Source organism: Archocentrus centrarchus, chromosome 13 (genome assembly GCF_007364275.1).
Source record: "Archocentrus centrarchus isolate MPI-CPG fArcCen1 chromosome 13, fArcCen1, whole genome shotgun sequence".
In the NCBI taxonomy this organism is placed as follows: Eukaryota; Metazoa; Chordata; class Actinopteri; order Cichliformes; family Cichlidae; genus Archocentrus; species Archocentrus centrarchus.
The window spans coordinates 43,240,836-43,266,743 of NC_044358.1; the positions used below are offsets into that span (position 1 = coordinate 43,240,836).

The 25,908-nt window shown below is 44.3% G+C and overlaps 1 protein-coding gene across 3 annotated transcripts in view; it reads right to left on the reverse strand.

The window, feature by feature from the left end:
- Positions 1 to 25,908, reverse strand: part of LOC115791195 (alpha-2-macroglobulin-like) — a 94,956-nt gene that overhangs the window by 51,558 nt on the left and 17,490 nt on the right. For all 3 annotated transcript variants that reach the window (XM_030745332.1, XM_030745331.1, XM_030745333.1), the window contains 3 exons: positions 12,200 to 12,263; positions 11,961 to 12,106; positions 11,564 to 11,713 (listed from right to left, as the gene is read on the reverse strand). In XM_030745332.1, coding sequence (XP_030601192.1) covers positions 11,564 to 11,713; positions 11,961 to 12,106; positions 12,200 to 12,263 — 360 coding nt within the window. The remainder of the gene's footprint in view (positions 1 to 11,563; positions 11,714 to 11,960; positions 12,107 to 12,199; positions 12,264 to 25,908) is intronic.

Below are 25,908 nucleotides of genomic sequence, written 5' to 3' on the forward strand. Positions count from 1 at the left end.
GGTTCACACATTTGCTAACATCTTAAAGGACTTATAGATGTAAAAAGTAGCCCAGTTTAGACTCAAATGTATTGCTACAGCAGTGTTTCTGAAACTGTGGGGCATGCCTCATCAGTGGGGCAGGGGTCATGACAGGTGGGGGTGCAACAACCTGGGAGAAAGTCCTGCAGAACAAATGTTGAACATCAGATCAATTCTCACTGCAGAACAAGGAAACTTCAGCATGTATGTCAGCACAGCGCCATCGAGGCTTCACCTAGACCTTGCTTTATGTGGGGCGTAAAAAGATTTCGTCCAGCAAAGTGGGGCATGACAGAAGAAGTCTGAGAACCACAGTACTACAGCATCTAAGAAGGCATTTTAAAAGGTATAGACTGAGAGAAATGTATTGGTTGGTGCACGGATTAATTATTTAACAAAAGTCATAATCCTAGATTTAACTTCACATTGAAATATTCGTTTTCCCAACAGGAATTCGTTTCTGAAAGCTTAAAATATTATTGTCTACAACAACACGAGACAAGGGAGCAACTTATCTTGAAACATACACTATATCGCCAAAAGTATTTACTCAGCTACCATCACATACATGACGTTGACTGACACCCCATTCTTAATCCATAGGGTTTAATATGATGCCAGCCCACCCTTTGCAGCTATAACAGCTTTATCTCTTCTGTGAAGGCCTTCCATAAGGTTTAGGTGTGTTTATGGGAATTTCTTTTATCATTCTTCCAGAAACACATCTGTGAGGTCAGACATTGATGTTGGATGAGAAGGCCTGACTCAGTCTCCACTCTTCGCTTATCTCAGACATGTTCTTTCAGGTTGAGGTCAGGACTCTGTGCAGGCCAGTCAAGTTCTTCTACATCAAACTCATTCATCCACGTCTTTATGGACCTGCTTTGTGAACTGATGTGCAGTCATGTTGGAACAGGAAGGTGCCATCTCACAAAGTTGGGAGCATGAAATTATAACTGGCACTCAAGACAGACAAGTGAAAGCAAGAGCTGCGTGTCAATCTCATCATTCTTCTCTCTCACTATTCCCCTTGTTTAAGGACATGACACACACTATGAGCAGGCCTGATGCAAAGGCGTCACATGCAGCTGCATAGGGCCCCCTGGTGGTCAGGAGGGCCCTGAGATCACCCACATTTGATATGAAACTTTTTTTTTTTGGATATGCCAATGTCCTAAAAGAAAGAAGAGACTATTCCAACTGTCCCGATTTGTACAATTGTAACAATACTAATTTTATGTGTAGGCTACACTGACATCCTGTGTTAGCATACATTCACGTAGCTTTGGCAGGCATCTGCATCAGCAGTTGTGATCTGATGGTCCATCAGTTGTGGATGAGGCTACTAAACAGAAATGTCACCGAAAGGACCCGTCCCTCGAGGGCAGAGAGGAGGAAAAAGAGATTAGAGGAAGACAAAGGTATGTTTCCATGAGGAATTACAATGCGTGTAGTAACTAACTCCAAATGTAGTTTGCTATCACTAGCTGGCTAGGTATGGTATTTACCATGCCACTACATCTACGGGGTGGCTGTAGCTCAGTGGGTAGAGCAGGTCACCTACTGATCGGAAGGTCAGTGGTTCGATTCCTGGCTACTCCGGGCTACATGCCAATGTATCCTTGGGCAAGATACTTAACCCCAAGTTGCTCTCCGACCGTCCCGTCGGAGTATGAATGTGTGTGAATGTTAGCTAATTAAAAGCACTTAGCTTAGTAAACATGGAAGTGCTTGTATGAATGGGAGTGCATGGGTGAATGTAAAACGTGTTGTATAAGCGCTTTGAGTGCTCATACTGAGTAGAAAAGCGCTATATAAGAACTAGTCCATTTACATCTCTATGAAAAAATACAATCTGTCAGCCTGCGTCACCGACCTCAGTGTTTTTCTTATTTCACATATTTCCTAAAAAGCCTTTGCCCTTTAGATTGGATATGGCATGATTGATACTTGTCCCACCCTCATCATGGACCTGACATAGCTGTACAATGCTGAAATACAGCTTTTTCTATCCATGAAGCCAGATAACACCTATTAATTAGCATTTTTCTCCCTAATGCCTTCCCTTGGGCAGCACGGTGGCGTAGTGGTTAGCACTGCTGCCTCACAGTTAGAATACCATCTGGAAGGCCTGGGTTCGATTCCACCTTGGCCCAGGCCTCTCCCTCTCTCTGTGTGGAGTTTGCATGTTCTCCCCGTGCTTGCGTGGGTTTCCTCTGGGTACTCCGGTTTCCTCCCACATTCAAAAGACATGCACTTACTGGGGTTAGGTTCATTGGCTACTCTAAATTGCCCATAGGTGTGAATGAGAGCATGAATGTGAGTGTGAAAGGTCGTCTGTCCCTCTGTGTTGGCCCTGCAACAGGCTGGCGACCTGTTCAGGGTGTACCCTGCCTCTTGCCCTATGACAGCTGGGATAGGCTCCAGCCCCCCCGCGACCCTTAACAGGATGTGCGGCAGCGAATGGATGGATGGATGGATGGATGGATTGCCTTCCCTTAATTGGCTCTCTGTTAAATCCAGAAATGAATTTTGAATTCTTCTTGTCACACACAAGGTTTTGAATAATCAGGCCCCATCTTATCTTTAAGACCTCATAGTACTGTATCACCCCCAATAGAGCACTTTGCTCTTAGACTGCTGGCGTACTTGTGGTTCCTAGTAGTGTTGTAGTACTCGAGATGGCCTTGTCATGGACTCGGACAATGGGGACTCAGGATTTTATTTCAAGACTAGTCAAGACCACAGCTGTGGAAATATCACTAAATTGCCAGAATATTGTCCAGTTTATTTGTTAACATCCTTGCATTTATTGGATGCAAAACGTAATGATTAAAATTCACCAAAAATTGGGCTCCCCTGCCCTCTCTCAGGAGCGCACCGTGCAGACTCTGCCCCGGCTAGGTCGCTGCTATTATCGCTGCTTGATCCTGTATCATTTCACCGCAGTTTGCAAACTACCACAGAGTACGGACAGTTTCATTCCCAATGTGCACGTTTGATCTGTGCGCTTGATTTCACTGGCTACAGAAATTAAAATAACAACCGACATGAACGAGAGAAGTAAGAGGGAAAATAAAGATCAAAGGCAAATTTCAGGCTTCCTATGCAACAAAAAAATTCCAGCATGAAAGGCAAATACCAAACTTCATGTATTTTGATATACAAACTGAATGCAAATTTTAGGGCTGGAATCATTCTTGGAGTAACTCAATTCGATTATTTAAATTCCTCGACACAAATTTGTTGCTTCGATGTTTCCTTTTACCTCAACAGCTCAGGCGTCACCGTTTAAGCGAAGAATTTCATCTACATTAGTTCTCCGTCACTGCAACTGATTTCTGTCATTTGGGAAAAAAACGACCCTTTAACAGGAGTGTTTCTTCGCTGACAAGTTTTTCCACGTCCCCACTGCTCTGTGCTGTGAGTTTGCGTCTTTGGATGTGCGCCTGCCTGTGCTGTGCAGAGGATGTCAGCTGTTAATTTTTCTTTACCTCAGCTGTAGCCACCAGAACGGATCTATAACCATAGTTTAGTGGGGGGGCTGCCATTAGCACTAGCAATCGTTTGGTGCCCCCCACCACCACCTTCAGTATCAAGGGGCTCCAGCAAAATGTTTTTTATGCTTTAATCCCTGATTAGAGACTAAAAATAGACCTGCAATAGAAACTTGATTTGGAGGATGCTTATAAATAAAAAGCATTAACAGCATTAAGCTCATGCAGCCCCCAGTTTTTCAACAAAAACACAGCAGCAGCAGTTTTACGTGCAGTCTGTCTGCACAGGCACAGCAAGCGCAAAGAGGAGGAGCCATTACTGAGACAGTGAGCTCAGGTGGAGCAAGAGGAGCTCTTGTTCCTGTAACCACCTTAAAACCTTTACTGGGAAACATCAATCACCTGATGAACAACATGAAGAACAGAGAACTTTGTAACTGCTCCATCCACCCAGTTTGTTTCACACAGAGAAACATCTGCAGTACGGAAGGTAAAATATGCTGATGAATTGTTAAAATGAAAAATTATTTCTTACCCAATTACTTGATTAATTGACAGAGTAATCAATTGAATGCTTGATTACTAAAATAATTGATAGTTGCAGCCCTACTTGAATTCAGAAAGCCATAGTAAAATATTAGTTTTCAGCACCAGTAGAGCTATGTAAGGCCTTCAAGAATAAAAAATTACAGTTCCCAGCAAGATGATGTCACTTCCTGTTGTTACATTAAAAATGAGATAGTTTATGCTCACAACATGGTGGCTGATATTCAAATGTAGGAAATGCTTTTAGCAGCTCATCGTTAACAAATCTGGATTATGTTTTTCTTGTGTATGCTTTTTATGTGATTTCTGCAAGCACATTAGTGGAAGGAAATGGCACTCTGGGACACATTAAATATATGATATATAAATATAACTTTTATGGATTATATGCAAATATTATCACTCTATCGTTTTAATAAGTCCTGATTTAGAGTTCTGCATCGGTCCTTCGTAAATAATCAAAAATCCTCTCTGAACCTAACCTGACATGCACATTAAGAAATGCAACTACGCATCCACAAAGACTGTGATTACTGCCTAGGCTTCAGAGGTGCTTTCCAGTTGCATCGTAGGCCCCGTCACTCAATTAACAAGCAGGATCGGAATTTAGCAGTTCGCATTAGCTTACTAATTAGCATTAGCGCTGGGCTAAAAAATGTTTCTTGCTAGAACCCTGTAGTTAGAATGGCCATCAATGATGGCAGATAAGTAAGCAAGTTGTTTCTCCGCCATTATTACATTGAGCTAGTGGTGGGCAGATCAATCCAAATATCGATAATATCAATACCAACTTTGGTATTGGTATTGATCAGTACCAGTGCAATGAGATAAATACTTTAGTTTCAGTTTCTCTCCTGTATGCAGTGCTGCGGTTTCATCAAAGATGCAGGCTGACTGTTTAAGTGCTGCTCCTGTCACAGCACAGAGCAGGCACACTTTGCTCCTCCCCTCCCCACAGTGTTTTGTTATACTTTCACGTGACACATAATATATTTTATTTGGGAAAAAAGGAATTTGCTATGAATTTAAAGCAAATTTAAGAGAGGGGCCTGGACCAAGGTGGAATCGAACCTAGGCCTTCCAGATGGTATACTAACTGTGAGGCAGCAGTGCGAACCACCGTGCTGCCCTGTGGAATATTTAGTAGTGAGGAAATTTTATGACTGGACTTGTTGCACAGGTGGCATCCCATCGTGGTCCCACACTGGAATTTAATAAGCTCCTGAGAGCAGCCCATTCTGTCACAAATGCTTCTAGAAGTATTGATGTCCCTGATTCTTGAACCCTCGGGCAGCACTGCATTAAAAACAGGCATTATTTTGTCACTGAACTCAGATATATATCCAGAAATCACTGTTTGTGAACACACTTCACGATGCCTTCTACAAATACAGGTTATGCAAAGAAGCTAAATGTGACCATGATCTATAAACACTGTCATCTTCTCTGTGCCAAAGCTCACTGGAAATGGAACTGTTCTCTGGTCAGAGTACTCAAACTTTGAAATTCTTTTTGGAAAACATGGATGCTGCACCCTCTGGACTAAAGAGGAGAGAGACCATCTAGATTGGTATCAGTGTTCAGTTCAAAGCCTGCATCTCTCATGGTATGGGGGTGCATCAGTGCCTATGCAATTGGCGGAAAGGCACCATCACCTGTCTACCTGTTGTACAAATACTCTGTTCTTAATGATCTATGTTATAATCTTGTTTTAGTAATTTGACTAAGTGTCCCTAAATGTTTTGAAAAGCACCTAAAATAAAATGTATTATTAGTGCTGAAAGGTATATCCAGGTTTTAGAGCAACATGTTTCCATCCAGACAACATATTTTTCAGAGAAGATCTTGCATGTTTCAGCAAGACAATAAAAAATCACAAACTGCACCTATTACAACAGTATGGCTTCGCAGTAGAACAGTCTGGGTGTGGAACTGGCACCATAAACTCATGTTGAGCAACTAGAATCCTTTATCAGACAAGAATGGCACAACATTCCTCTCCCTAAAGTCCAGCAGCTGGTCTCCTCAGTTTCCAGATGTTTAAGGCCTGCAGTTGAAAGAAGAGAGGCCCTGTCCCATCTTTTTATCAGATGTGTTGCTGCCATCAAATTCAAAATGAGCTAATATTAAATACACATTTATGAGATTTGTGAATCATTGCATTCTATTTAAATTTACATTTTACACACCGTCCCAATGTTGTTTTTTTTAATCACCTATATAGCTACATTATTTTTAAATCACGTATTAAAGTAGATTAGCCATACACACTGAATTAATGGACACTGTAGGCTTTAGTGTTACTGGGGTAAAGGTAAGGCCTGTTATAACTGGTGTTTATATGTGCTTGAGGCCTTGGTGGGATACAGGAACATCTCTGTTTCACATGACCTTTGTAACCTCATGTTGTATTTTAGGAAGTCTTATTGTCATGGCCGGGGAGGAAATGGACGAGGAATGGCTGACACGAAGGACTCCAGAAGTCAGCGTAACTTAAAAGGGATTTATTTCAACGGGAAAAACAAATACAAAAACCTTGGATGACAGATAAGAGGAGACGAAGAGGAGACGAAGAGGAGACGAAGGGAAGCCACAGGGAGCACAGCAACATACGGGCACAAAAACGTCAACGACGCGACAAGGAAAACATGGAAACTGAGGGCTTAAATACACAATGGGTAATCAGGGTAAGAGGAAACAGCAGGGAACAACAGGTGAGGCAAAGGAAACTAATTACACAGGGAAAGCAAAGCTAAACACAAAGCACAGGGAAAACACACTGGCAAAATAATACAGGAAGTGATAAACCAAGGAACACGCAGACGAGTCACAACACTGGGAACAAGACAACATACTGGGAGGACAAGCACAGGAAATAAACTATAAACACAAAACGCTGGGCAAACGGCCCAGGACATGACACTTATGACAGGTACGCTCCAAAAAGTGGAGCTCTGTGTTTTTGTAACATAGATTAGCAGGTGATAAATTCTAGCTAAGTGGGGATTGTCAAAGAGGTGTTTTCTTAGCAGAGGTTTTAATTGAAAGAAGGTTCATCATTGTGACATCTGGAGCTGCCGTAAACCACTGAGATACCATGCTGACGTTTGTTTCTTTAGCCCACGTGGGACAAGAGTTGGTGAAGCCTCAACAGGTGATTGGTTGGGGTTCAAGTTTCAGGGGGTGAGACTTTATGTAAATTAGGAGGGGCAAAGGCAAGTGGGCAGTTACCATCTTTGCTCTTTCCTTTCCTGTCCTTCTTCTCTTCCTGTCCCTGCATCTTTCTCTGTCACTTTGTTTCTCTCTTCTTCTCTCTGGCTCTCTGTGTGTGAATCTTAGTCTTAACGATGTTACCTTGTGTGTCTTGGTTTTTGTCTGTGTTTTGTGTAACCAAGATGTCTAATAAACTGCTGCACTGAAACCTGCTCATCCCAGTAATTTTTAGGAAACTTTGGATTTAATTGGCTTTGAATTTTCAGCCAAAAGGAACATGAGGATCCCTAAAATTATGAACCAACACCAACATTTTCACAATGGGTTTGTACAAAAAAAACTTGAAGGCCCGAAGACCACTGCTGATGGAACATTTTCCTTCCAAGAACATTTTTACTAGAATTTGTACATAAAATATTTAAAATAAGAGTCCTGTTTTCTTGTTTGCAGACTCTACCAACAACCACCTTTGGAACACCTTTGACTTCTGTAAAACCGTCCAGGACTTCTCCCTCCCCTTCAAACCAACCGACCTGCTGCTCCACAGCGGACGATCCAACCTAGTACTTGGGTATGACAGCTCCCACCCAAACAAACAGGTAGGTCTGTCCTGGTTCTGACTTTTGTCTTTTCATTGTTGTGTGATCAAATCTTATGTGAAACCATAAGAATGATACTAACATGTTCAGTATACACCCAGTTTCTCAGTGTTCACTCAAATCAGTGTTCACATTTTAGTTACTGCTTGTAGACATGATGAAGCAGCGGTAATGTGATTTGACTACCCTGTTAAAGCCAAAATTTAAGGTGATAAAATAACTGTAATTTTGCATCTGAATTACTACAGCTATACATAAATGCATACATGGAAGTAGAAGGTTTGTTGAAACTTTGGAGTCTCTACATTATTCACAAAATGAGGATTTAAGGGGTGGGTGTCACTGGGATTTTATTAGTCTTTATCTGACTATTGATAGTGCTTATTGATAAAAATAACATTATTGATACCGGTCTGTATATTCTGTAACAAAATAAAAATAACAGAGCTTTAATTGCTCATTTTGACTGATGTTACTCACAAATAATGTTTTTCATCTCAGCTTCATACTAGGTCTGTTAGTATTAATGTGATAGTAATAAGAATATTACTTATGTGCTTTCTAACTTTTTTTGTTTCGATGCACCAAGCTGAAAAGCTTGACTGTTGCTTTTTGTATTATTAGAAACTGTACAACACACAATCCTACATAACACAGCTGTCTGTGGCTATACTGGTCTGACAAAACCTAAAGCAATTAAATACAAATTGCATAACTGCAGGCTTCAACAGTAAATACCCCATAATATTTTTCTGATCCCTTCCCACATGTCAGTATTAATGGTTTTAACCGAATGATAAATAAAGACTCATTGAGATCAAACCTCTGGCTTGATTGACTGTTCTGGTTACCTGAAGCAAATATTTCAGTGACTTTGTAGCCTGACTGAATTAAAAGGATGCTGTATTTTTTACTACACACGATTGAGCTCTTGTTTTTCTTGTGCAGAAGCTGTTAAACAACCCCTGCAACCCTCACTGGCCTTTCATTAGCAGTACAAGCATGGGTTTTTTACTCTTGACACGATGGTCATGCTATTCCTGTTTCAGTGCTTGTTCTCTGAATTGCATCAGATCAGGCAGAATAAGTATTACTTTTGGGAACTAAATGCAATTTAGGCCATTTAGCTTTGTTATTATTTAAATATAAACATGAATGGATTCTAATGAAATAAAAAACTCTCATTTCCCTCTAACAACCTGTACAGTGACTTTTATAATAATAAAAGTTTGATGAGACTAGTGAATAAAATTAACACTTTGACAGGTTTCATTTACATCTACACTATAATGCCAAAAGTATTCACTTAAGTCCAAATCACTGAATCCATGTGTTCCAATCACTTCCATGGCCATTGGTGTATAAAGCAAAACACCTAGACATGCACTTACAGTGTATCACAAAAGTGAGTACACCCCTCACATTTCTGCAGATATTTAAGTATATCTTTTCATGGGACAACACTGACAAAATGACACTTTGACACAATGAAAAGTAGTCTGTGTGCAGCTTATATAACAGTGTAAATTTATTCTTCCCTCAAAATAACTCAACATACAGCCATTAATATCTAAACCAGCAGCAACAAAAGTGAGTACACCTGTCAAGTGAGTGGAGATCTTGATTACCTGATGGCCTGAGCCTGGTACTAAGTGGACAATCATAATTCAAATTAATGGGATTGTTAAAGAACGAATTATATGATTAAAAATCAAAATGTTAAAGTGTATGTGTATCACAGAATGATTTATATGCAATGTAATTGTGAAATCACTGAGCTAAGGGTTGAATGAGGAACTCGAAACTGTTGCTTAGAGACGAGAAAGAGCAGAGTTAAAAACATGTTGAGACATGTCCTAGAGTGGAAAAGTACATAAAAAGACCCATATGGCAATAGGGATGAAGTAATGGTTAAGTTTAAGCACCCCAATTGGACGAAGGCAATGGGATGATGATCTGTCATGATGATGCGAGGAAGCTAGGATGTGTCTTAGATCTAGAGTATAAAAGATGAAGCACAGAAGCATTAAACGAGAATTTCAGGAGTTTCGTCCCCGGACAAGAACTGCTCTGCAGAGAGGACTGGACCAAACCCTCTGTGGATGTTAATTCGACTTTGAACAGTTCTGCTGGGTATTCTCCCTGCTTTGCAGTTGAAGTTGGAGGTAGCTTCGCTGTTGGATTTCTGTCTTATGGACTTTGTACTGAGTCAGAGAAGATTTCTGGATTACAAAGCGAGGATTATAAAAAGGACAGTTGACAGAAGGACAGAAAAATCTTCCTTTTGGATTTCTCCTTTTTCCCACTTCACTGAGGCAGTTCACAACGGACTGGATTTGGGTGTGGTCGCTTCGGCCGAGTGGCTCACTCGAAGCCTTTCCTTCCCCAAAAGAATTATTGAACAAAATTGGACATTTCCACCCCCCCTTCGTCAGTAACCCAGCTCATAAGTAATTCTTTTTCGATTGAAACTTAATTGTTTTGAGATTAGGGTATTATGGTTGATTTGAATTGATTCTGAATTCTGAAGTTTGAGTTAATTGTTGAATTCTGAGAATTGATTGAAGTTGATTTTGAGCTACTGCAATTTGCTTGAGCTGAACCTGCAAAATAAAATTTGACTCTAAAAAGTCAGAAGAGTTCTTTTGATAATTATTTCTCCCCTTATGGTACACTAGTTTCATGATAGTAAAACTCTAGGCGAGTTAGCTCTAACATCTAGCTCTATTTGATCACACTAGTCTATAAATCCACTTAAACTAATTTATGTCCCTAGGGCTTTCTGCCTAGCCTTTAAATTGTAACCTGGCACGTAACAAGTGCACAGATCCATTAGGGGCGAGCCACCACAACTAACGGGGGCTGCACTTCGGGCCCAACTGCAGTAGCCTCTCTGATTGGTACCACCGAAGGTGCAGAGGAAGCGGGGCAGACGTTAGGATTAACGGTGGTTAGAAGCCAGGCGAGTCACCCCCCCACACACACACAGCTTTAAGTAGTGTTACATTCAATCAGTCAGGGTAATACTCTGCTGACGTGTAACCAGGACCCTGTTTAACGGAGAAGCTGTCACAACTGAAACCTGTGAGATCTATCAACCCCTAAGAGACTACACCCGTAAATGTCCAAATTGAGCACTGCTTGTCATTTCCCCTCCAAAATGTCATGTGACTCGTTAATGTTACTAGGTCTCAGGTGTGCATAGGGAGCAGGTGTGTTCAGTTTTGTAGTACAGCTCTCACACTCTCTCATACTGGTCACTGAAAGTTCCAACATGACATCATGACATCTCATGGCAAAGAACTCTCTGAGGATCTTAAAAGACAAATTGTTGCTCTACATGAAGACTGTTACATAAGCTGCACACAGACTACTTTTTATTGTGTCAAAGTGTCATTTTGTCAGTGTTGTCTCATGAAAAGATATACTTAAATATATGCAGACATGTGAGGGGTGTATTCACTTTTGTAACACACTGTAAAATAGTATGCTTTAAGACAAAACCAGCATTGAACTGTTTAGTATAGATGAAAATATCACTGTCCAAAGAAGAAAAAGAACTAATATTTATCAGATCACAAGGAACGCGTACCAGAACAAGAGGGTAACCATTTGGTGACTTATGACACTAAGAGCACTGAAAGTAAAGGATGTGTCAATCAAACTGTGGTTGTTAAAAACAGTTACCTTATCTGCATTCAGGGTCTTCCCTGGCTCCTTGATGAGAACACTCTTGTCGATGGCACTCACACCACATAGAGAGTGTGGCAGGGCTGTCATCTGCATGTTGGTCTCTTCACCTGGGACAGCTGATGATGGTGAAAACTCCAGTGACACCTGACACACAAAATACTGAACCTCAGTTATACTTAAGGAGGTTGTTGAAGTATAGTTACTCTGATCACTCCCAACTCATTGTTAGCTAATTGTGCTGCTTCATTGTGGTGAGTGACAAGTGATGAGTCTTCATGCTATAAATCTTCATGATTTAGCCAATTGAAGATGGCTTTGATTAGAATGCTGTGGCAGGACTGCACACAAATGGCACCAAACACAAAAACAATACCTCTAAAATTACACTGACCTTGTTTCTGAAGCATTTATCAGTGGAGAAGTCAGCACTGTGGGCAATTACGGTTTTGCTTGGCAGGACGGCATGAGCCACAACCTGGACTTCTGGTGCCACCTCAGGAGACACTCTCAATTTAAAGGATACCTGACCCTCAGTCACTGAAAGAGAAATACATATATACATACATACACAGATTGATGACCAAAGTCATTACTTGGATGTGGAAAATGTGGAAATATGATAGTGGTTACCAGATCTATCTGGCACTTTGACCTGTTCAAGTCCTTGCATGGTGACAGCTCCTCTGGACAAGACCTGGAAAATGAAAATTATGTAAAAAACAAGTACCGTATTTTCCGGAGTATAAGTCGCACTTTTTTTCATAGTTTGGCTGGGGGTGCGACCTATACTCCGGAGCGACGTATATGTGACATTTATAACACATGAACCAAAATACTCCAGCCACTTGACATCTCCGTGAACTGCAGCTTTAAGGCAGTCTTGCGTAACCTGTGGGCGCAGTGGATGATGGATGGAGAGCACAGCTTTACGGCAACTGGGAGAATGCGCCACCCAACTTTCCTGGAAGTCATTGGATGGATCAAGAAAACATGGGCTTCAGTGACAACCAAACCATCCTGTTGGGATTCAGAAAGGCTGGAATAATTGGAACTGCAGCTGACGACGAGTCTGACTAACGTGACACAGAAGAAGAAGCGGCGCTTCGTCTACAGAGTGTACGGAATTGTTTAGAAGTGACACCGAGGATGAAGAATTCAATGGATTGATGGTTTGGTTAAATTGTTAGTATGTTCTTTATGCTATGGTTATCTGAATAACTTAATGTTACGTTAACATACCGAACACGTGTTCGTTGTGCGTCATGTAGCTGAATGTGTTACGTTAGCATAACGTAGGCGTAACCGTGTTCGTCCTGTTCTTTAATCCATTATTATTTTAAATTGCCGTTCAAGATGGAATTTCTGCTCTGAGTCTCAGATTCTATCAAACCCCCCCCCCCCCCCCCCCCCAAAAAAAGTGCGACTTATAGTCCAGTGCGACCTATATATGTTTTTTTCTTCTTTATTATGCATTTTTTGGCTGGTGCGACCTATACTCCGGAGCGACGTATAGTCCGAAAAATACGGTATGTAAAAAAGAAAATAGCATTTTTAAATGTGGACTTAATAAACTGACTCAAATGAGAATTAACGTCTGCAGTTTGGCTGCTGAAATTCTGATATATCACGTGAAATCAATTATTTTTCTTCAAAAGATGTGCTTGTATCTAAAGGATAAAATGAATGGATTGGAGTAAAATAATGGCTCTTAGCAATTAAACTAAATGTAAGAGCTAAGTTAATTGAGCTAACTTATAGATCCCATTTTTTATATCTGTTGAAAAGTTGTTGAATATTTACAGACTTAATAATCCTGTCCAGTGTTAATTTCGTTGATGAAATATTTTCATCATAGTTTTCGTTGACAAACCTTTTTTTCATGACGATAACGAGACGATAACTAAATAAAAACTACCTAAAATGATGAAAACGATAACAAAATTAATCGACACTTTCGTCAATTAGAGAAGGGAACGGGAGATCGACAGGCGGATCGGGGTTGCTTCTGCAGTGATGCGGACGCTGCACCGGTCCGTCGTGGTGAAGAGGGAGCTTAGCGTAAAAGCGAAGCTCTCGATTTACCGGTCGATCTACGTTCCTACCCTCACCTATGGTCACGAGCTTTGGGTAGTGACCGAAAGAATAAGATCACGAATACAAGCGGCAGAAATGAGTTTCCTTCGAAGGGTGGCTGGTCTCTCCCTTAGAGATAAGGTGAGGAGTGCGGCCATCCGGGAGGGGCTCAGAGTAGAGCCGCTGCTCCTCCACATCGAAAGGAGCCAGTTGAGGTGGCTCGGGCATCTGATTAGGATGCCTCCTGGCCACCTCCTGGGTGAGGTGTTCCGGGCATGTCCCACCGGGAAGAGGCCCCGTGGTAGACCCAGGACACGCTGGAGAGATTATGTATCTCGGCTGGCCTGGGAACGCCTTGGGGTCCCTCCGGATGAGCTGGAGGAGGTGGCTGGGGAGAGGGAAGCCTGGGCTTCTCTGCTTAGGCTTCTGCCCCCGCGACCCGGCCCCGGATAAGCGGAAGAAAATGGATGGATGGATGGACTTTCGTCAATTAATGAAAAAGAGATGAAAATGATTGGCGGGGACGAAATTCAATCAGAACTGATTTAATTTTGTGACAGGGCGGGACAAGTTAGGAAAACATCCAATCAAACACACAGATGCACAAATATGCTCTAAACCCGAGAAGACCAAACTAGCCTGTGATTTGTCAGTCCTTCCGATAGAACTAAGTTATGTAAACAATGTCAGCAGGGAGAAAGAGAAGAGCCGATGTATGGACACATTTGTCCTTTGATGCCGTGACAAACAAAACGATGTGTAATCCATGTGGGGCGACTATCTTGGGTAAAAACCTTAAACATCTGCAAACCAGTCACCCAGATCTCCATTGCAAAGGTAAGCATTTTAATGTCATGCAAGTGTTTTTCCCAGTTTAGCATTTGTGTTTAGAGAAAATCTCCACACCGCGGTGGATTAGCCTTTCCTAATCTTAGTTCTGAACACTGCCCCGTACCTTTCAGAGCGTGTCCTGCTGTGAAACACTCATTATCTCAGTAAGGTGGTGTTAATAATCAGGTGTGTGGAAGCAGGTGAAACGCTAATGTTAATATTAATAAAAATATTGCATAACTTTTAAAAAATGTTTAATTTTGTGTAAGTGTGTATACTGACTAATTCAAGGGAACTGAAGAAAAAGCATTTACATTTCACACCCTTTATATTTTAGTCGACTAAATCGACTGTAGATTTAGTTGACTATATTCTTAGGATAATTTCGTCGACTAAAACTAGACTAAAACTAAAACTATTCAGATGACTAAATTATGACTAAAACTAAATTACATTTTCGTCAAAAGACTATGACTAAAACTAAATCAAAATTTGCTGCCAAAATGAACACTGATCCTGTCTAATTGCAATCCAAAATATCCTGAAGTTCTCATGGACTGGGGCCTCTGACAGGCATTCCCGCTTCCACTTCCAGCAGAAGTTTGACAGCATTCTGAGAGAGGCTGAGGACATTGAGTGCAAATGGACCATTATTGAGGTGCTGCTCAGAGCTGTGACTACAAGGTGGTTGGTGCTAGGGCTGAGCGATATGGACCAAAAATGATATCACAATATTTTTTAGCTGAATGGCGATATACAATAGATATGTCAATATTTTTTCTTCCTAAAAGGTATAAACAAAAAGGCACTTCTGAGTCAAAGCTACATGTCCCAAATATCACACAGGCACTTTTATTAACATTCAGCCGTAGACGTACATGAGAAATTGCTCAATAATAATTTTTCAAATAAACTGTCGGCATATTTAAGGCCGTTTCACACCGGATGTGTTGCGCAAAAACAACACAAAATTCAAAATCTTTTGGATGCGAACTTGTCGTGTAACCTGCACACACACTGGATGTGTTGCGTTTTTGTGAATAAATAGTCCTCATAAAATGCACTGTGAAAAGAAAAATGCAGTCGATATCAAGCAATGATGTAATGAGGTCCTGATGTTTCTAAACAAAAGAAGGAAGAAACAGAGATTCTGGTTTCATCCAACTCATAAGAAAGCAGCAGCAGGGAGAGTTTCACAGGTTGATCCCAGAGCTGAAGCTGCATCACGGCCACATTTGTGTATATTTCATGATGTCAGTGGGACAGTTTGAGCTCTTGTTGGCAGAGTTGGGACCAGACATGAGGAGGCAGAGAATAATATCAGAGAGCCCACTGACCAGGAGCAGGGTGTAGCTGTGTGTCTGAGGTAAAATAGTACATTCTTATTGCTCCCACATCACTGTATATTAGTACCTTTTGAGCTAAGAGCTCGCGTGTTACTAAATGCAGCACTCTGATTGCTCAGACCAGTTTGTTCGCTTGTGAAAGTCAGAAAAATCGAACTTGAATCGAAAAAATAAAGGCCACAAATTCGTCCCGTGAAATGACGCGCTCGTGTGAACGGTTGCATTAAAAACAGGCGAGTCCGAAAAAAAAATTGAATGCACTAAACATTCGAATGAAATTTACACGTCCGGTGTGTAAAGGCCTTTAAATGATAAAGCTTCTCAAATAAATTAATGTTTTCCCTCCATAACAAAAGACTCACAGCTGTGCTATTAAAATGTAAAAAGAAAAGGTACAGAGCAAAAATAGCAAAAGGCTGACTTATTCTTTACAAAGCCAGTCAGTAGAAGTAGACTTCACCAAAGTACTTCCTGCTGTGTGTACTCCTGTACATCTAATAACAAAACATGTAAACAGACTGAATGAACAAAATTCCATCTTTCAGTCAGCAGGATTCTACCTTGATGCGCCCGGCTGATGTGCTGTCGCACAGGCTGAGGACTTCAGCTGTTGCGGTATGCGTAGTGGAAAAGATGAGCACCTGGGCCTTTTTTTGGGACTCGTTTGTGGCATCCTCTACAGAATACATTATTCTGCTGCTCATCTGTAACTTTGAATCTAAACGATCTCCAAATAACTGATCATTGTTTTTCTTTTTACTAACCAGATACTCTTCAATAGCTTCATGTATGTTTACTTCTCCATGCTGTTTCTTCTGGCTTGATTTACGGGTGAAGCAGTGAGGGAGAAAGGCGGGGCAGTGTGAAGTTGTGCAGAGAAAAACTGAGAGAAAAGAAAGGTGAACTGGTGGATCTACAAGTATGATTGTAATGTGACTATATCAATATAAACGATATTGTCTCATCTTATATTGCGTATGAAAATATATTGATATTTCTTAAAAACTCAATATATCGCCCAGCCCTAGTTGGTGTCTGTTGTGGTGGTATCCCCCAAACCAGATGCTGGTCACCGGAGGTGAAGGAAGGAGTCCAGTTGGGCTTGGTTTGCCTGTGGGACTTCAGAGGCAGCTGACGGGTACCTGCAGGCCAAGCGGAATGTGGCTCAGGCAGTGGGCAAAGCAAAAACTCAGGCCATTCCTGTACAACCTAGAGTGTGGTCCATGGGACAATGGGGCAATGGGACTCGGTTCCTGTGCCAAGGCTAACCTTTGTCAGTAATTCTGTTCATAATTTTAATGGACAGAATTTCTAGGCATAGCCAAGTGAAGGAATGCTTCTGCCTTGGACCTGGAGGAGTATGCATCAGCTACATTAGTAAGAGTGTCAACGATGCCACCTACACCAGAACAGTCACCCTAACCAGAAGCCCTGGATGAACACAAAGGTGTCACAGTTGGGGCTGTGTGGAGGAAGGGGTGGACCCAAATACAGGGCGTGGAAGACAAAACTGAACTTAAAGCTTCTTTATTTGCAAATTACTTAATTATTTCAAAAAACACAAAAACCCAAAATTTCAACCATGGTAGAAATAAACACGAAGCCTGGGAGAAAAACTAAACTAAACTAGGAAACACACAGCTACAAAGGAGAAACACTGACGTCACCGCAACAACGAACAAAGGAAAACTGAGGGCTTAAATACACATAAGGAAATTAGGGAGAGTGGAAACTGTCACGGCTGCTGTAGGCAAGGTACTGTGGACCCCAATGCAGGACACGAGGCGAGAGCTTAAATAAGACTTATCTTTTATTGTAAATACTCAAACTCAAATAGCTGGTCAGGAGCCAGCTGTACAAGGAAACTCCAAACTTGAAACCTGAAATTCAAAATACAAAGGCATACAGCAGGAAACATCAACCTAGATGTTACACTGACGAGGACTTGAACAAAGAACTACACAACACTGTGACTTTAAATATACATCAGGGTAACTGAGGAAGAAGTAACAGGTGAGGGTACAGCTGAAACTAATTACACAGATGAAAGAGGAAAGATACTGTATGTCCCAGGGACCCATCCCTACTTGATGCTCTTAACCCCTTTTATATTAAAGCATCCAACAAATCTGCCTCCATCCAACTCACCTCATCACCAGACAAGCAGCATCTCACACTCAAGAATGAAAAGTTCAGGAGGTCATTCCAGAGGGTCAACATCCACCAGGCTACAGGACAGGACAATATCCCCTATCCTGAAGGACTGTGTACACCAGCTCTCTGAGGTACTGAACGGCATTTTTAACACCTCACTCTCACAGGAAATAGTCCATCCTGCTTCAAGACAGCAAGCATCATCCCTGTTCCTAAGACCTCATGAATGACTACAGGCCAGTAACACTCACACCTACACACATGAAGTGTTTCAAGCTGCTGGTCATGGAAGAGATCAAATCAGTAATCTCTTCCAGCATTGACCCCCACCAGTATGCTTATAGGAAGAACGGGTCCACTGCAGATGCTATCACAGAGCTAGTCCATCTGGCTCTCACCCACCTGGAGACCAGGGACTCCTATGTCAGGCGGCTCTTCCTGGACTTTAACTCTGCCTTTAACACAGTTGTCTCACAGACAATTGTTCATATGCTGGACATGCTTGGACTGAGCTACTAACTGGGTCCTTGACTTCTTCACAAACAGGAAGCAGAGTGTCAGAAGCCCCGACATCACCTCTTCCCCCATCACCCTCAACACTGGCTGCCCTCAGAGATGTGTCCTAAGCCCTCTGCTGGACACGCTGCTTACTTATGACTGCTTGTCCACATTCCCAAGCACCCACATCATTAAGTTTGCAGATGACAAAGAAGTGGTTGGACTCATCTCAACAACGAGACAAAGTACAGATTGGAGGTGTAACACTTGTAGACTTGGTGCAAGCACAACCTTTGCATCAGTGTGGCCAAGACCAAGGAAATGATTGTGGATTTCAGGAGGAACATCGTCTGCCCTCCCGCCCAACTGTGCATCAGAGGAGCAGCAGTCAAGGTTGTCTCCAGCTTTAAGTAGCTGGGGACTCACTTCATTAACACCCTCACCTGGAACACAAACTCTGGCTGTCTTATCAAGAGAGCCCGCCAAAGACTCTACTTTCTGAGGAAGTTGAAGAAGGCTGACCTAGGGACCAAAATCCTCACCTCCTTCTACAGGTGTGTGGTTGAGAGCATCATAACAATATGCATCACCGTGTGGTATCGGAACTGATCTGCCGCTGACAGGAAGGCTCTGCAGAGGGTGGTCAAGTCCACCCAGAAGATCACCAGCAGTACCTTCACAACTGTAGAGGACATCTACGTCAGCAGATGCAGGAGCAGGGCCTCCAACATAATCGTAAATTGTGTTCTCCACAATTTACGAGAACACAGCGTGTTCTCCAGTGGTTGTACCCTTGTGCTTCCGTGTCCATACAAGGACCCAACCACACTCATATATTGTCATGGCCGGGGAGGAAACAGACGAGGAAGGACCAACATGAAGGACTCCAGAAGCAAACGTAACTTAAAAGGGGATTTATTTCAACGGGGAAACACAAATACAAAAACCTTGGAAGGGAGGCACAGGGAGACGAAGGGAAGCCACAGGGAACACAGGAACATGCGGGCACAAAACATCAACGACGCGACAAGGAACACATGAAAACTGAGGGCTTAAATACACAATGGGTAATCAGGGGAAGAGGAAGCAGCAGGGAACAACAGGTGAGGCAAATGAAACTAATTACACAGGGGAAGCAAAGCTAAACACAAAGCACAAGGAAATCACACTGGCAAGAATAAAACAGGAAGTGAACAACCAAGGAACACGCAGACGAGTCACAACACTGGGAACACGACAAACATACAGGGAGGACAAACTCAGGAAATAAACTATTAACACAAAACGCTGGGCAAACAGCCCAGGACATGACAGTACCCCCCCCTCAAAGGCCGGCTCCCGACGGCCAAAACCAGAAACAAAACCAGCCCAGGGCGGGAGGCGGGGGACCAGGAAGGAGGGCCCGAAACAAAAACAAAAAACCAGGCAGGGAGCAAACCGGAAGAAGGCCCCGGAACGAAACCAAAACACAAGGAAGCAGAGCAGAGGCAACACAGTCCAAACAAGAACAAAACACGGGGACGAGAAGTAAAAACAGGATGAAACAAAAGCGGCGGCACAAGGCCGGGGAGTTCCAATGTTCAATACAGGGTCAAAAACAAGGAACAGCTCCGGAGCTAGAACAAAACAAAACAGCAGGGGAAAAAACAGTCCACAGTTCAGGGGAGTCAGTGGGAAATCCAAAAACAAAAAACACACAGTTCAGGAGGCCGCAGAGGCCAAGGGGCCACAAAGCAAAGTCCCAACGAGGGAGGCCGACCGCACTCCCAGCGGCGGCGGCGACGAGGACGAGGAGGAATCACTGGAGGCCGACCGCGCTCCCAGCGGCGGCGGCGACGACGAGGAGGAGTCACTGGAGGCCGACCGCGCTCCCAGCGGCGGCGGCGACGACGAGGAGGAGTCACTGGAGGCCGACCGCGCTCCCAGCAGCGGCGGCGACGGGGAGCAGGCACCGGAGGCCGACCGTGCTCCCAGCAGCGGTGGCGGAGACGAGGAGAAGACACTGGAGGCCAACCGCGCTCCCAGCGGCGGCGGCGGCGGCGGCGGCGACGACGACGATGACTCACCAGAGCCGCAACATGCCCGGACTCCCCTGAGCCCAGGGCGGTCAAGGACACAGGAAACTCGGAAGGTCCGAACCGAGCGGGACCCCCTGGCGGCTCGGACTGAGCGGGACCCCCTGGCGGCTCGGACTGAGCGGAACACTCCGAAGACTCCGGAGGCTCAGACTGAGCGGGACCCCCTGGCGGCTCGGACTGAGCGGAACACTCTGAGGACTCTGGCGGCTCGGACTGAGCAGGACTCTCCGGATGCTCGAACACTGGATGCGCAGGCTGGGGCTGCTTTGCAAGGCATAGTGCGGGTGAGTCTGATGGTGAGGATGATGGCGACATGGGAGTTAACTGGGACTCTGACTCAGAGACCAGAGACTCAACAGCAGTCGACGGGAGAGACCGGGGCTGAGACAGAAGCTGAGTGCGTGGGAGCTGGCACCGGGGGAGCTGAGTGCGTGGGAGCTGACACCGGGGGAGCTGAGTGCGTGGGAGCTGACACCGGGGGAGCTGAGTGCGTGGGAGCTGACACCGGGGGAGCTGAGTGCGTGGGAGCTGACACCGGGGGAGCTGAGTGCGTGGGAGCTGACACCGGGGAAGCTGACACCGGGGGAGCTGAGTGCGTGGGAGCTGACACCGGGGAAGCTGAGTGCGTGGGAGCTGACACCGGGGAAGCTGAGTGCGTGGGAGCTGACACCGGGGAAGCTGAGTGCGTGGGAGCTGACACCGGGGAAGCTGAGTGCGTGGAAGCAGGCCGGGAGACGACTGGCTGCGTGGAAGCAGGCCGGGAGACGACTGGCTGCGTGGAAGCAGGCCGGGAGACGACTGGCTGCGTGGAAGCAGGCCGGGAGACGACTGGCTGCGTGGAAGCAGGCCGGGAGACGACTGGCTGCGTGGAAGCAGGCCGGGAGACGACTGGCTGCGTGGAAGCAGGCCGGGAGACAGAAAGAGCAGACTGCGAGCTAGAGAGGGCAGACTGCGTGGGAGCAGGCTGCGAGCTAGAGAGGGCAGACTGCGTGGGAGCAGGCTGCGAGCTAGAGAGGGCAGACTGCGTGGGAGCAGGCTGCGAGCTAGAGAGGGCAGGAGCTGAGGGAACTGACTGAGAGGGCACTGAAACTGCTGACACTGGGGACCAAGGAAGAGCTACTGGAGCTAGAGCTGACTGAGGGCGAGGGAGAGCGACTGGAGCTAGAGCTGACTGAGGGCGAGGGAGAGCGACTGAAGCTAGAGCTGACTGAGGGCGAGGGAGAGCCACTGAAGCTAGAGCTGACTGAGGGCGAGGGAGAGCGACTGAAGCTAGAGCTGACTGAGGGCGAGGGAGAGCGACTGAAGCTAGAGCTGACTGAGGGCGAGGGAGAGCGACTGAAGCTAGAGCTGACTGAGGGCGAGGGAGAGCTGCTGGCTGCGTGGGAGCAGACTGAGAACGAGGGAGAGCTAAGGCTGAGGGAGCTGAAGCGGGGAGAGCTGGCACTGGGGAAGTTGAAGCGGGGAGAGCTACAGAGGCTGACTGAGACTGAGCGGAGGCCGGAACTACAAGAACTGACTGAGACTGGGAGGTGGCTGGAGCTACAGCTGACTGAGACTGGGAGGTGGCTGGAGCTACAGCTGACTGAGACTGGGAGGTGGCTGGAGCGGCACTGTAGACGACACCGAAAACTGCTGTGAAGGCTTGGACCTGGCTGCCCCCACCCGCGGAACAGGAGCGGGTGCAGAGGTCAGCCCGTCCGTGGCTGCCCCCACCCGCGGAACAGGTACGGGTGCAGGGGAAGCTGGAGCTAAGGGAGCTGGAGCAGGGTGAGCAGAGGGAGCTGGAGCTAACTGAGGGGTCTGGGACTGCGACTGAGCTGGCGCTACAGCTGACTGGGGAGACCGAGACTGAGCTGGCGCTGGCTGTGGATGAAGGGTGGTGATGACAAAGTCTTTCACGAGCCCATGCAGAGAGTCCAGCAGCCAAGGATGGTCACACACTAGCCCTTGCAGTTTGGCTGTGATAGCTTTTTGCTCAATCTCGCATGGGTCAGACAGCAGCTCAAAAACCAACGAGTCCACCCACCGAATGATGGTCTGCTTTGCCACCTCAGGGAGGGGAAAAGCAGCGGGGTCCTGTGAACGTTTGTCCTTGTTAGTGGGTTGTTTTGTTCTGTTGGGCCGGGTTGCATGAGTTTCTGCCTCCAAAATGTCCACCATCAGGGGAGAATCGATTATCTCTACATCGGCGGGTAGCCAAGAGAGATCTGGCTGGCAGCTGGTGGTGTGAGAAAGCCCCTTATCCCAAACGGTTGTGATACTGGAGTCAGTCTTACTCACAGAGACGGTAGTTTGCGCATGACGCGGTGACAATATCCGCGGCGTTATACCGCTCGGGTCTGGGGGGGCCCCCCGCCGATGCTGCTGGGAACTCCCCCTCCTCCGTGGCCGCCGCGACTGCAGTGGAAGGGGGAAGCCAGTGAGCGGAGCCGCAGATGAAGGACGCTGACGGGCACTGTTCTGAAACGCTGGGCCCCCCAGCGCCAGACGAGTGCCGCTGAAGTAGCCGGAGCTAGCCAGGTCTTTAGTATGTTCGCGTCGTTCTGTCATGGCCGGGGAGGAAACGGATGAGGAAGGACCAACATGAAGGACTCCAGAAGCAAACGTAACTTAAAAGGGGATTTATTTCAACGGGGAAACACAAATACAAAAACCTTGGAAGGGAGGCACAGGGAGACGAAGGGAAGCCACAGGGAACACAGGAACATGCGGGCACAAAACATCAACGACGCGACAAGGAACACATGAAAACTGAGGGCTTAAATACACAATGGGTAATCAGGGCAAGAGGAAGCAGCAGGGAACAACAGGTGAGGCAAATGAAACTAATTACACAGGGGAAGCAAAGCTAAACACAAAGCACAAGGAAATCACACTGGCAAGAATAAAACAGGAAGTGAACAACCAAGGAACACGCAGACGAGTCACAACACTGGGAACATGACAAACATACAGGGAGGACAAACTCAGGAAATAAACTATTAACACAAAACGCTGGGCAAACAGCTCAGGACATGACATATATAAAGGATCGGTTTGCAAAGAGCAGTGGAAACGCGGGTCCGTTCTTAGGCAATTCAAAATAACCTGTTAATACAAGCATAACACATTTCGGCATCAAGGAATACACCTGAGCTAATGACTAATTTCCAACTATATTAAGTGAGATGAATTTAGAATAAAACTATCCAGTTATGATGCTTAACTTTAATTTCAGGCAAACCGATTTGCTGAGGAAAAAATGAAATAATTCACTTAGAGATCATCTGCACTTTTTGCAATTACGCAATATCTTGATAAAACGAGCTGATATTTGAGGTTTACACACTTATATTCTCGCCTGAAAACATCTTAAAAGTTTATTTTGTGCCACAGAAACAGTTATTTTTCAAACTTTTTTGGCCGCTATCCTCCGCCATTTTTGTGTTTGAGTTTTGATGCGCAATGAATCATGGGATATAGTAGGCCACGAAGGATACACTGGACCCATCCTTCAAATTTGAGAAAAGAACCGCATTTGGAGGAGTCTTTGAATTTGGACAGCCTTCGTCGCCTCACTGTGACGTCATTGGCCTACAAATGCGGCCTTCGAAGGATGCGGCCCCTAGTGATGAGAAAATGAAGCTTTTGTGAAGCACTGAACCACTTGGACCAATTGTTTCAAAAATAGGTTAATTACTCGAAACTTCAATTATACAGGGTTCGTACGGGTGCTGGAAATCCTTGAGAATGCTTGAATTTTAATATTGCACCTTCAAGGTTTGAAAAGTGCTTGAATTTTGGATGTAGTGCTTGAAAGTGCTTGAAATTGTAACTGTATGTACATTAATTCTATGTTCCTGTCGTATTGTCACCTATGCTTATATTTGTGTGCAATCTGGTGATTGGCGGCTGGCACTGTTGCCAAGTTCACTAAAGGACGAATTGAGGTCCGGGGGAGGGGTGTCCCCCTCGGTGCCAAAGAGAGGTCCAGGCGATGCCACAGCGTAGGAAGGTCCGCAGTATTGCTGTATGTACACAAAACACAGCGACAATGGAGTTTTCATGTTTCCGGTGTTGTGCCAAAAAGTGATTTCCGATTTTTTTTTTTTTTGCTGTATTATCTTTGCTTATATCGGTAAATAGACTGTGGTGCACAGGATTTATGAAGGGCTTATATGTAAAATGAAGAAATGACTTATTTTGCAAATATATTTGACTTTATTATTGTATCTGCATTATAATCAATCCAGTCGTTTTTGGCTACCCTTTATTTGTTGCAATTTCTGCAGCCCTCTTGGCCAGATCTCTCAGGAAAAAAGACATTTTTAATGTCAATGATAATTTTTACCTTCATTAATAAAGAATATATGAAAGGCACTTTGCCAAGAAGTGATTGCAGCTTCTACTTGTGACAGGAGTGATGTTTCTCGCTCAGAATGACGTACTATCATTCACGAGAGATGTGTTTGACACGTTTCACAGATTTTAGGCCAAAAATTAATCTACAGCAATTTAAATACAACCGAAAATTTTTTTTTGGCAAATACTGGAAATCACTTTTTGGCACAACACAGCATATCTCTAAAACTCTTCAAAAGTCCCAGATGACACCGGGAAAAGTCGCTAAATTTGATGCTAGTCACTTTTTGGACAAAAAAATAGTCACTAGGGGGGTCTGAAAAGTCCAAGTGACAAAGTCACTAAGTTGGCAACACTATCCGCTGGTGTTGCCAAAAGTTGGTGCTTCTACCATGTGACAGGAACGTTATTTATGACTCAAAATGAGTCCATCATTCATGAGAGATAATATTTGAGATATGCTTGACAGACCATACGTCAACAAGTAATTTACAACAATATCAATACCAGCAATAATTTCTTTTGGAAAATACTGGAAATCACTTTTTGGCACAAGACCGGCTATTCAAACAATACAGTGGTATGCAAACGTTTGGCCACCCCTGATAATTTTCATGATTTTCCTTTATAAATCATTGGTTATTCGGATCAGCAGTTTCAGTTAAATCTATCATATAGCAGATGAACACAGTGATATTTGAGAAGTGAAATGAAGTTTATAGGATTTACAGAAAGTGTGCAATAATTATTTAAACAAAATAAGGCAGGTGAATAAGTTTGGGCACCCCAACAGAAAAATGACATCAATATTTAGTAGATCGTCCTTTTGCAGAAATAACAGCCTCTAAATGCTATAGCTTCCAATGAGAGTCTGGATTCTGGTTGAAGGTATTTTGGACCATTTTTCTTTCCAAAACATCTCCAGTGGTTTCCGAGCATGGTTTCCGAGCATGGACAGCCCTCTTTAAATCCCACCACAGATCTTCAATAATATTCAGGTCTGGGACTGAGATGGCCC